The sequence below is a fragment of the Crocodylus siamensis genome, chromosome 5, assembly GCF_052110815.1.
Source record: "Crocodylus siamensis isolate JL-2025a chromosome 5, ASM5211081v1, whole genome shotgun sequence".
Classification (NCBI taxonomy): Eukaryota; Metazoa; Chordata; order Crocodylia; family Crocodylidae; genus Crocodylus; species Crocodylus siamensis.
Window position 1 is genome coordinate 28,133,036 of NC_143399.1, and position 12,274 is coordinate 28,145,309.

General features: G+C 40.3%; 1 protein-coding gene across 2 annotated transcripts in view; it reads right to left on the bottom strand.

Moving 5' to 3' along the window:
• Positions 1 to 238: 238 nt before the first annotated feature.
• Positions 239 to 12,274, bottom strand: part of SYDE2 (synapse defective Rho GTPase homolog 2) — a 51,636-nt gene continuing 39,600 nt past the window's right edge. The window contains exons 5-8 of one of the 2 annotated variants that reach the window (XM_090050193.1): positions 11,981 to 12,162; positions 8,581 to 8,812; positions 3,679 to 3,737; positions 2,958 to 3,095 (exon numbers count right to left, since the gene is read on the bottom strand). In XM_090050193.1, the coding sequence (XP_089906319.1) occupies positions 3,727 to 3,737; positions 8,581 to 8,812; positions 11,981 to 12,162 (425 nt within the window). In that variant the 3' untranslated portion in view covers positions 2,958 to 3,095; positions 3,679 to 3,726. Of the gene's footprint in view, positions 3,096 to 3,678; positions 3,738 to 8,580; positions 8,813 to 11,980; positions 12,163 to 12,274 lie in introns of both variants that reach the window. The other variant, XM_090050192.1, reaches the window with a different exon arrangement.

Below are 12,274 nucleotides of genomic sequence, written 5' to 3' on the forward strand. Positions count from 1 at the left end.
TAGATCCCTTACACTATAGCACTAATTGTACTCTTAGCCTGACATTCATGCATTTTTCACATATCAAAGTTATTATGTTTTACTGTTAAAACAGTAAAACCAGTTTTAAAGATCAACACTGATAATGTTGTATCCAGCAAGAACTTTAACACAAACATTCAAGTTACGAAATCCATGTTCATAAATTGTCTTTTTCAAAGGTGAACAAATTTATACTACAGAACCCATTTATTTTATATACAACATACAAAGAGAACTTTAAAAATATACTGTTTTACCAAAGAAGGTAATGTAAATATTGTAATGATTTACAGAACTGATACAGAAACAGATTATGCCCCCAAGTCATCAATATTTACCCAAATTCCTTGCAAAAATAGGTTCATTCACTAACTTCTGTTGCAGAAATTATAATTAAAAGTACATTTGAATCCGACGTACTCTAGGCAAGATACTTTAATGGACCGACAAAAGATTTTATGAAACCAGAAAGCAATATAATATATTCTATCAATATGTATGTCTAGAAAAAAATTAAAGTACATTTTTAAGTAACCACTTACTAGACTTGTGCAAATATTGTTCTGTTAAAATTTTATTTAGAATTAAATTTTATACTTAAAAATCATACACATTCTGTAGGTATAAAAGTTTAAAAAAATACATTGATTTATTGATACCTTCTTCACGTTAAATTTACATTTTCAAACAATATTGTAGTTACTGTATTGCAATCATTGTTTTGCACATTTAACATACTTACAGCAAAAAATAAATTAATGAGAACGAACCATTTGAAACTATGACAAGATATTGCTTTAGAAATAGTTGGTAAGGCTCCATACCAATTCTGAATGCCATACTACTGTAATGAACAAACTGAAAACCAGACAATATACGGAAGTATGAAATGGCTAAAAAGCACTTACCACGGAGTTAATAAGGAAGTTATGATGGCATGTTAAAAGGTCACTCACAAGAATGGAGAAAATTTTACCTTATGCTGCTAATTGACTAAAGACCAGATGTTTGGATTTTCAATAAAAGAACTGCAAGAGATCTGCAAAGGAAAAAAGTGGGTTTGTGCCCTTTTTTCACTTTGTCTTGATATATATAGAAGTAGCCTTGACATTATTTTTATTTAAACAAGAACAATTTTTCCTACCATTTTAATTAAATGAGAAGTTAACTTTTTATCACAAAAGACCAGAGAGAGAGAGAGAACTTACAGGGGGCCTGACGTTACACTATAAATTTCACAGATGCCAAGACAATATCTGGTTTAAATTGGGGGGGACATAATTTTCTTTTGCAGATTTCTTTTCTACATTTTCTTCTTTTTCAACATCTTTTTAAAGTTAAAAGCATTTGGAAGGTGGAAAGAGAAACTGCTTTTGTTAAGGATTTACCAACCCCTCCACTTCAACAAATGAGAGTTGAGAAACCTGTCCATAAATAGAATTTCTCAAATTAACAAAACTAGGAAATTAAAGAAAAACCAGACCATCACATCTACAGCAGAAAAATAAGCACAGAAAGAGAGAAATCTTTATAAACCTGCAAACCTCTCAGGCCTTCCTTAAATATCAGGTGAGATTAAACAAATGAAATAAGCACAACCCTTTCACTCCCCCTTGTCTGCATTTAGGTCACCTGTGAGAGAAAAAGGTTGGTTCACTGAAAACCTTTAGTAACCCTGGAAATACTTCTTAAAACTAATCTGTCTGGTTTCTGAATGCAGTTAATAGTCAACACCTGTGAACTGAAGCTCAACATGTGACATGTAGAGTCATTTATATTAATCATTCACTCTGCCCTCTCTCCTTCCCTCTGCACAATCTGTGCATAAATCAAGTGTTTTGTTACTCAGATGAATCCTGAATTTTGGCATCACAATGTAGCTTTCTTCAGAATTGTGTCATTTAAATTCATGTCCCTCCCCCCACACAACTATATACAAACAAAATTAGAAAAATATTTAATTTTTGCAGTTTTAAATAATTACTGAAATGTGTTAATACAGGAATACATTAATATTTGTACAATTAAACGATATATATATGTATATAGATATGTTTAGATATATAAAGCATTTTTCATAGCAGCCTTTGCATTGCAAATGAAAAGGTGACAAATATAGTAGGATGTTATCTACCTTGTGTTCATGCTGCAACACACAGGTTCAGCAGCACCAATCTTCTTCAAAGATGAACCTTTATGCCAGATCTAGATTTTCAGGAAGGAGGAGTCCTGTTGCTATACAGAGCAGACAGTAATGTAGCTTCACCTCCTGTTACACAGCGCAAACTTCCAAAGTGCAGAATCCTCTTGGGGGGGAAAATGTCACTATTTTCTAGAGTCATTTCACATTGCCTAACATTGCATCTTAAAATGCAGAGGGCAAGGGCAAGGGCAAAGGACAGGGAAAATGTTGCACAGTGAAGGAATGTCTAAAATAAATATATTAATTCAAGGTGGGCCAAGACTATGCCACGAAGTATTCAGAACTCCACAACCTTTCAGAACTAAGCAACCTTTCTGTGGGAGAGGTAGGGCAAAGAACAGGGAAACAGCATCACGGGGTACCATACTGGGCAAGTATTAGTAACTGATATTCAATTTGTTTTTGTTGAGCTCCCGCTCCAGGTTTCCTATCAGAGTATCAATACTTTCTTGTAGATCTTTGAGGTTTACTTTGTGGTCCACCACTGAATCTATTGTTTGCATTGTCAAATAGGTATGAAATGTGTGTTCTCGGGACACAGATTTTGGATACTTAATCAGTGCATCTGATCCATCAACTTTGCTACAGTCTTCCCCACTTTCTGTATCTTCTGAAGGGACATTATAGTCTGCTTCATTCAGGGTCTCTACTGGGTTTAAGAAGTAATTTTCCCCGCAGCTACTCCAGTCTCCTGCATAGCGATTACTTGAGGGACTGTCTAATCCAGCCGGTCTTGGCCTCAGTACTCCTGACATTTGAGTACTGCTTAAGTTCAACATCTGAGGCCGCTGCTTTTTGGGCCTCAGATAATTCAGAGAGGACTGGTGCCCTGGAAATACACTTGTCGATTCTTTGGTAGATGAACGATGCACTAGAACAAAGAAATTGAATAAATCATACGTGGATCATTATTACTAGAACAGACTAGCAATGAAAAGTTGCCATTAATTTCACTCTACACGCTCATGCATTAATACATGCAAATATATGCCCAACACATTCTGCTATTATTTTCTTTCTGCCATTTTTATTACTCAGATGAGAAAGAAAAATCTAGAAGAAAGCTCAGTCTTCAAGATTCATGCCAAATTCAAACTGCAATTGAGAGAGTTTATTTAAAAACAGAAAAAGTCCAGAGTACTGATTAACTCATTGAGTTAAATCACCATCTAGCTATGGTTCAAATTAAAGCCAAGAGCTCAGCTCACACGCCTCTCTGAACTAAACGGCATAACAGAAAGCAGGCACGGCCCATAGAGGTTAAAAACAGTAAAAATATCACCATTGAGAAACACCTAAAGAAGCTAAAGGCACATCAGAGTTGATCTCTCGCATTTCTCTTCTCTCTCAACTTTGTGCACTACTAATAGAAGCTCTTTTGCATTAATTTTTCTAAGCAGCCATAACTCCATGTCAGAGAAAATACACTCAAAACAGGTTTGATGATGTGTTACCTGAACTCATGATTAAACAGCATAAGTTACTAATAGTCTCCTCCTTTGTTATCCGTCTCCTATGGTAAACAGCACAAATATTTTTATTGACCGATGCCTACTAAATATAGAAACTGCAAAGCTATCTGTTGTGCACTAGACTATTACCTCTTGAAATGAGACACCAATCCCATTTGCGGTTAGCAATATAACATATACAAACACCTACAGATCAGGAAGATCTGTCCCTTTTAAATAGTGGCCTCCTCTCTGCATTTATATAAAATGGCCTCTCTAGGAAAAATCAGTCTCACTTTATGTACACCATGAAAATCTTCAACAACTCTTTGCATTTTTCTTTACATAATACTAACAAAAGCTTTTCTGTTTGGACTATGCTCCATTAAAGTGGAGGGGCCTTGGGTTAACAATAACTTGCCAGCTTTACACTCTCCCTCTAAACAAGGACTATTTGTTTGCAGTTAAAGAGTAAGGAAATAAAAGTATTGCACAACATGTTTGTAATCAAATTTGCTAAAATCTACAGGCAGATTTAAGTTTGAGAGACCAGACCATCTTTCCTTCTCGAGTCTCAGATATTTTTCCACTAAAAGAATGTAACAACTAACATTTGTGCACTGTTTTACTGAACTTATTATTCTGCACAAATCTTGTAAACCAATGGCACGGTATGCAGATGGCCTATTGCAAAAGGGGTGGAAACTTTTTTTTTTTAAAATAGTATCTTTTCCCAGTTTGACACTATGGCATACTCGTATGAAAAGCTGGGACAGCTGAAGAAATCATAATATAATTGAGAGGGAGCAACCCAGTTCCCACCCCAGTTTAATTTGTAACTGGAAACAGGGACCTGTGTTCTTTTTTGTGAGGTTGAATTAGTTGAATCTCTTCTTCAATGGCAGCTCCAGGATTCAACACAGATTGTTGAGTCAACATGCTAAAGCACATCCATAACAAAAAAAGAAGCACGTTTGGTTATGGCTGGATGCACAAAACCTCCGCCCCCAATCAGTGCCAGTTCCACAACGTGACCTCTGTCAGATCAATGGACAGGGGAAGATCAAGCACAGCCATTTAGCTTTGCGATACACAGCTGTTCAAGCTGGGCAGGCTCTTCAGACAGTGACATTCTTTCTGAACCCGCTACTGCAGGCTTGTCCAACATGCGGCCCACCAAGGCATTTTCTGAGGCCCAAGGTGCTGCAATGGGAAACTAAAGTAAACACTCCAGCTGGGTCCGTCCCATCTGGAGTAGCATGCAGCTGAACCCAGCTTCCCACAAGCTGTTGGGGATGGGAGGAGCCCGCTGGGTCTGCATCAGTCAGCAGAGGCGCTGGCAGAGCCGTGTGCCGCTCGGGGCGGGAGGAGCCTGGCCGGAGCAGCAGAGGCTTAGTTGCATTTTCCCCCTGCATGCACATGGCTCAGCTGCCACTTCTGCTAGCCAGTGCTGACCTGGCCAGCCTCCTCCCGTCCTCAGCAGCACATGGGAAGCCAGCTTCAGCAGCATGCTGCTTTTCCTGGCCAGTGCTGACCCGGCTGGGCCTATTCCATCCGGGGCAGCATGTGGCTGAAGCTGGCTTCCCACGTGCTGCTAGGGATGCCTGGCTGGGTTGGCACTGGCCAGAAAAAGTGGCGGTGGAGCCTCCTGCCTTTTGGGACCAGCTGGCACAGGTAGGGAGAAAGTGCAGCAGCAGGTGGGGAAGCCACCACTTGACAGGGGATGGGATGGGCTGGCCGGGCTGCACCAGGGAGGGAAAGCTGTGGAGGAGCCCCCTGCAGCTGTGCTGTATACTCATTTAAGACAACAATATGCTCAAGAATAGAGCATGAATGATCTGGGCTCCAACATAAATTTGGAGCATGTAAAAATCTTCGTAAAAATACTGTCCAGTGTTTGGATTGTGTTTGCTTCTGTTTCTCTTTGTGCAGGACTGGGTGTTCAACTTGTTACTACGTGTTAAAGATCTGTTACTAACAAGTTATTAATTCAATAAAAGTAAATCTTCTTGAAGATTATTCTCAAAAATGCCCATACTTTGTTGCTTTGATTAGTTTCCACTCTGACTGATATCTTTTCCACATTTGATCTGTCCACTTGCATTATGCTTCTTTCATTCAATGAGAAGTGAGTAAAAGCAAGTGTTTATTTTAGTCAAGTGTTTGGTATCATTTCATTGTTGCTTTTATATTGTTTTTATTTTTGATTTTAAACCACATTTCATTTTCACTTCCTGCAACTTCATTGGTGTCAAAGGTCATGTGGCATCACTTCCTGATGTGATACCGAATCCAGTGAGGTCTTTGAATATGGCTCACTGGCCCACTGGGTGATAAAAAATTAATTATCTGGCCCCACATTCAAAAAGGTTGGACACCCCTGTGCTACTGCTTCCGAATCAAAAAGGAACACATTGGCTTAGCCAGAAAATGCCAATTCGTTTCTGAGAGTACCTGATGGACAACGAACATTCAAAAACAACACACATAAAACAGAAGAGTTTACTTATATGCAGTTTTTTTTTCCCCCACACACCACTGAGTTTCCTGTCAAACCCATCTTTCCTTTTGCTGAAATATAAAGGTATAAGTAACAGTACCTGTTACAGACCTTCAAGTGGCATTCAGTTCCGATTGAGAGCAATACTGTACCAAAGATTTTTGGCAGTAGTAACAATCCCAGTGATACTCCCAGGGTGGAAGCTATCGTTTGTAACTGGGATAGAGAGGTACTCGTGGAGGCGGAGTCTGTCCCAGAACACGCTCTATGCTGACCAGTATCTGAAGCAGCATAAGAAAACTTTGGGGCACTTTCAAAAAGCATTTTAGTGGATTTCTGTGGTTATTCGGACCTGTAATATTTGCTGTGTCATTTCAAATAGGACTGCAAAAAATGTCTGTATTTCCTTCTACTTGTACCCAGGCAGGATGAATAAACTTCACACAGGTCTCACCCATGGCCCGATTATGCCTCCAACAATTCTTTTATTTCACTAATTTTAAAAAACACTTAATAGATGCTTTTAGAGTTACTGCCACCCTCTTTGAGATCTCTGCCACAAGAATGAGAGCAGAGAACGTTGCTGGATACAACAGTAATGTAGGAGGGAGAGCTGATTTCAAATACTTTTAAGATCTGTATGCGATTTTTAAAAAAAATAGAAAAAAAATCTATAATAAAACTTACACTGTTCACCATTGTGCTCCTTCTGTGGTACAGTTACGAGGTAATGAATTGCAGACTGCATGTATTGTGTACATCATATTTCTCACACACTTTGTCTACTATTAAACTCACCTTGCCCAGTACAAATATTCCTAATCTTTGAATTTTCATACAGCCACAAGCGTTTATGTATTTATGTTAAACAGCATGCCAGAAATATTTTTCATTCTTCTCCTCCCCGTAGCACAGACCTAAGTTCCAGGAGTCCTTCCTGGTGGTCTCTGGCATGAAATGCTTTGAAAATCATGTAACATGAAATAAGGAGACCCACTCAGTCACGCCTGAAGACATTTTTAGGAAGAAAAAGCTGGAGAACCACTGCTGTGTAAAACTGGACAAGTGGAAAACTCCAGTTTTGTGACAGGGTTCAATATTATTTTCCTAAATCAAGCAGACAATATATGACCAACCTTAAATTCAGTTACTTTATTATTACTCAGCTATGTCAATTTATCCTCCTGTAGCTACACACAAAAATACTGCCATGCTGCTTTCAATAAAAGGAAGCTGGTTCCTTGGCACGCTAAGTCTGCATTCCAGACATGGCTTAAGTGGTCTTCACTGACTGGTCATTTCAGGCAAATCGGGTGCATCAAATCTTCATCTGCCTAATGCTTAAGTAGCTCTAAATGATGGATATTCTATTGGCCAGAGAATATATAAGAGCAGGAACCATTCATCAGATGCCAATCATGACTATAAAAAGTACTTATTCCACAGCAATCTTCTCAAATTCTCCATAGTGCAGTCTCACAGCTGTTGAAATATCTGAGCCTCTTGCTGTAGCTCACTGCATTACTTACATAGGAAATAATGTAGTTCAGAAGACAGAATGCAAAAATAAGTCTTGATGGGCCTAAATAAAAGCTTGTGGAAGTTAACATATTTCCACTGATGTGGTGGCCTTTGGATCAAGTGCTTTTGAACATCAAGTAAAATGAGAGGTTAGTAGCATCATTCCCCTCTTTGAAGGACAGATCTTGACAGGGCAACTGTCCCAATTTGTGTTTTGCCAGGGTCATTAAAGAAATAAGAATCTCCCTTTCCTTCCACTTGAGACTAAACCCAAGGACTGATATGCACGTAAAATAACTAGTATAACGAGTGGGTGCTATGGGTGCTTTCCATCTTCCTTGATTGGTTCACTACAGATACGGTCTTCAAAACCATCTCTTACAAAGCTGTACCATGTTCAGCATGGGGTCTCTAGCCATCTTACTGTAATACAGTATGAACAATTATAATCCATCAGGTCTCTCTATAGAATTTAAGAACCCATAAAACAATAGAACCTAAGGCCCATTTGGGGCAAAGCAGGTACACATGATAGGTAGGTTATCTGCACAAGCTTTACTACTAGCTGACTATATTTTACTTTTCTCCCCCCGCAATCTCACTGCTGCTTTGTTGATACAAAATGCTGCAAACAATTTTGTTTTTGCAGGTGCACTTCTAGACCCCGTCGTATCCATTTTGTAGAGGCAACTGATATGGATGACTTCCCTTCAAAGAAATTCAACAGTGGAACATCATGCAGATGATCCAAATGCTGTAACTTGTGACCTATTAATCTACAGCTTAGAAGAACCAGTCTGTATAATCACACAACAAACTACTAGTTATTGTATCTCAAGACTTGACATTACCTTCTAAACCAGACAGTATTTTTTAAGTGTTACCTGGCCACAGCTGGAGTAAATAATGCAGAACTTCTATGTGCTTTTTGAAATCGAGGGCACTAGCAAGCTCTTCTGAATCTGTAAAGACTCTGTTGTTATGATTGGAGGTCTCCTGCCTTTGGCTCAGTAGTACAGGGCCAAAACACACAGCAAGATTCTGGCACGTCATCTTATTTACTTCATGGTAAGAAGCCACTAGTTTCAGGTGATCCAACAGCACCTTCAGGGTTGCCTAGAATAAAAAGGTAAGTTTCAGAAAACCAGATTCAAGAAGAATGCATTATACCATTATCCTAATGCTGCTGTTCTAGAGAGCTATAAGTCAGGGCTGCTACTCATTTCTAGGGTTTTTCTATAAAACGCCTATCGCTGCAGCATCTAAAGTACCAAATGAAAAATGTATTAGACTCCAGTACAGCACAGGCTGGGCAAGACAGACTTTATGGGTAAAACTCAATTCATCTCTTACCTGATTCTCAGTTCTATGTGGATGGGTTTTCTTAAAGTGGAGAGGGGACATCAGGGAAAGGAGAGAAGCTGCAGAAGAAGCAGGGATGGTCCAGATAAATGGGAAAAAAAGAAACCCTTAGTATGGCTTCAGCAACAGAACAAGCCACAAGAACACAGGCTAGATAGATTAAAAGTTTCTCTGGCCAAGTCTGTCTCATGTAGATTTACACCTGGTTTTTACATCTGATTTATTAGATTTACACCTATTTTTTCACTATTCAATAGAGGTGCATCGATATATTGGTTCATATTGTATCAGTACCAATGAAAGTATAATTGACATTAATCGGCAATCAGCTTTTTTTGGCCAATGTGGCCGATAATGTCACCGATAAATGCCACGTGCATGCGCACAGCTGCAGCATGCACGCAGCCCACCAGCTTGAAGAGCAGTGTCTGGCTGGTAAGCCTGTGGGGCGGGGAAAGAGGCATTGGGGAGAAGCAGATCAAGGCCCCCACAGTGAGGGAGGGAATGGGGTAGGGGACGGAGCCATGGGTAGCTCGTCTTGGGGGGTGGGTGGTGCACAGGGGCAGCTCCCGGCTGCTGCACACACTCCTGGGGAGAAATATGGGGGGCACATGCCCCTCAGATCTGTGTACAGTGTGAGGGTGGGCCACCTGCTGCGGGCCATGCCGTCTTCTTCCCAGTCGGGTAGGTGCTGGGCTTGGGACAGGAGGCAGCAGCACTGGGAGCAGGGACTACGGCAAATTTTGAGGTGGCTGGAGCCCAACCTGTAGCCACCCCTCCCAGCGCTGCTGCCACCTACCCTGAGTGTAGTCCCAGCCCACTACCCCGCTGAGAAGAGGTTGGCACAGCCCCCAGCCCCCTCTCGTCCCACACACAGATCCAGGGGTACATACTCCCCATGCCTTCCCTGGGAGTGCACACAGTCACCAGGAACTGCCTCCCTCCCTACCCCCCAACTTCTGGAAGAGCCACCCACAGCTCTGTCTCATGCCATGCCCTGCCTGGGTAGCACCTGGTCCCTGCCCCAGCTCTACACCCTTCCTCACCAGGGGGACCTCAATCTGTCGTCGTCCCCCCCCCCCCATGCCCCTTCCCTCCCCATAGACTTACCAACCAGACACTACCCTCCAAGCTGCCAGGCTGCATACCAGCAATCGGATCTGTATCAGCCGATACAGCTGGTTAATGACTGGCCATCAGTATCAGCCAAAAAAGTCTTTATTGGTGCAATCCTACTATTCAAAATGCTTATCTTCCAAAGATTCTTTCATGAAGGGACCATGTATATTTATTTAAAGGGATGGATTTTTGGAGTCTATACTCCTTTTATGTAACATCACCACACTCTGAGTAGCTGCACTAAAGTTAGGACTACCTGAAGAATACAGCACTTATGGACACTGAACTAGATTTATAACCAATGGATTACTCCCATTACTTGAAAAGGCCACCTCTAGAACCACTCTGAATCCTAACTTCAGCTACAAATGTGTAGTACCATACATAGCCAGGTACGTGTTATGGTTTTGTATTCACTCAAACAGTTTAAGTCCTCCCGATAATCACATAGCAAGAAGAAATGGTACCTTTGGCCAGAGGTTGGCAACCTTTTGAGGCTGGAGGACAGAATGATCCAGTTTGGGTCAGAGAAGAGCAGGCACTAGGATCTAGCCACCTATTTTCCCCCACAGTGGCATGGGGGAGAGCACCTGCAACCAGCACTTCGTCCCAGAGCAGCACAGGAAAGCAACTGCTGTCCCCTGCCACTGAAGGCCCACATCTGCAGACTGAATCAAATTGCTCTGCGGGCTATAGGTTGCCCATCCCTGCCTTAAGCAGTATATCAGACACTCCTCTCAAAGCAACAGGCAATGAAGTATTAAGTATTAAAATGTAGGATCAAGAAAGTATTCAACCTTTTGAACTATCATCAGAGAATGGAAGACTTGGATAAAGACATGAAAGAAAGACTGCTTCTTTTCACCATCTATAACAGAGCCATCCTCAATGAAGAATGAGCCTTTCACTGCAGCACGAACTATGCCAAATGTGAAATTATTTACTTATTGTTTTAAGTGACCAGAACTGAGTATGGGTAATATAGAGAAGTAAAAACCAATATACAGTGAATAAGCAAATAAATAAAAAACTATTAAAGGAACATTGATTTACTGCTTCACCTTTAATTTAAGCAATAAAATAAAGATTAAATATTTACTCTGTTCTATTTAGTTTAAGGACCAATTGTATGTCCTTCTATAAATTAACTTTAAGTTCCTTAGTTGCTAATCTGTTCTGTTGCTTGTAAAATCTATTTGTGGGAATATTTAATCAGGTTTTATTACAAACCAGATATGCCAGTAGCACGCTGTTAATAATAATGATTGAATAAGTGGGATTTCTATAGTGTTCATGAACTACACAAAATCTTTACTTTCCCTATCAATAATATATTAATTGTGTGGGATGGACTACAGCAGCCATGCAGAATGCTCGTCAACTTTATTTTACAGAACAAGGCACCTTGTGGACATATACATTTAGGAAAGAAAAAAACCCAAAATTTAACAACTGAACATTAGGCCAGGACACCAAGGATATGAAAATATAGATATGCTAAAAATCCCATATCTTGTCAGGATTTTGCAACCAGCAGCTTTAAAAATTACCATAAGCCATTTTAACTCAGTTTTATACAGTAGCAGCAGTAACTCACAGATGGCAAGATTAACTTAATGCAGTTTCAAAAATTTAAAGATAACTTGGAAATGGAATCAGATCAAGTAGATGAAATAAGCAAGTCCTTCAATTATAAACAAGAAGTATGCAAATTGAAAGGCACTTTTTATTTGGTGCATAAGGGCCCCATAATCTTCTGTAATTAGCAATTTATCACCGCTTTGGCTTGGCCATAATGCTCACCTTCTCAACCTCCTGTAGACAATCCAGAAGGGCCACTGTGTGCTCAGAGTCACTTGGGTCATTTTCACAACCACTTGCTGTCATTTTCAGGGGATTTTTCACCATGGCATCCAACACTGCTTCATAGAGCTGCTTGGTTATCAAGGGAGAGGGCAGCTCTCTTAGATAATCCTTGAGAACACCTTCAGAAAAGATGCAAAAATAGCTGCATTAGCAAGATGGACATTTCAGAATCCCTTGGAAACAGTAAGGCACATAACCCACATGTCTCACAAGACAGTTCTCTGGGCATAT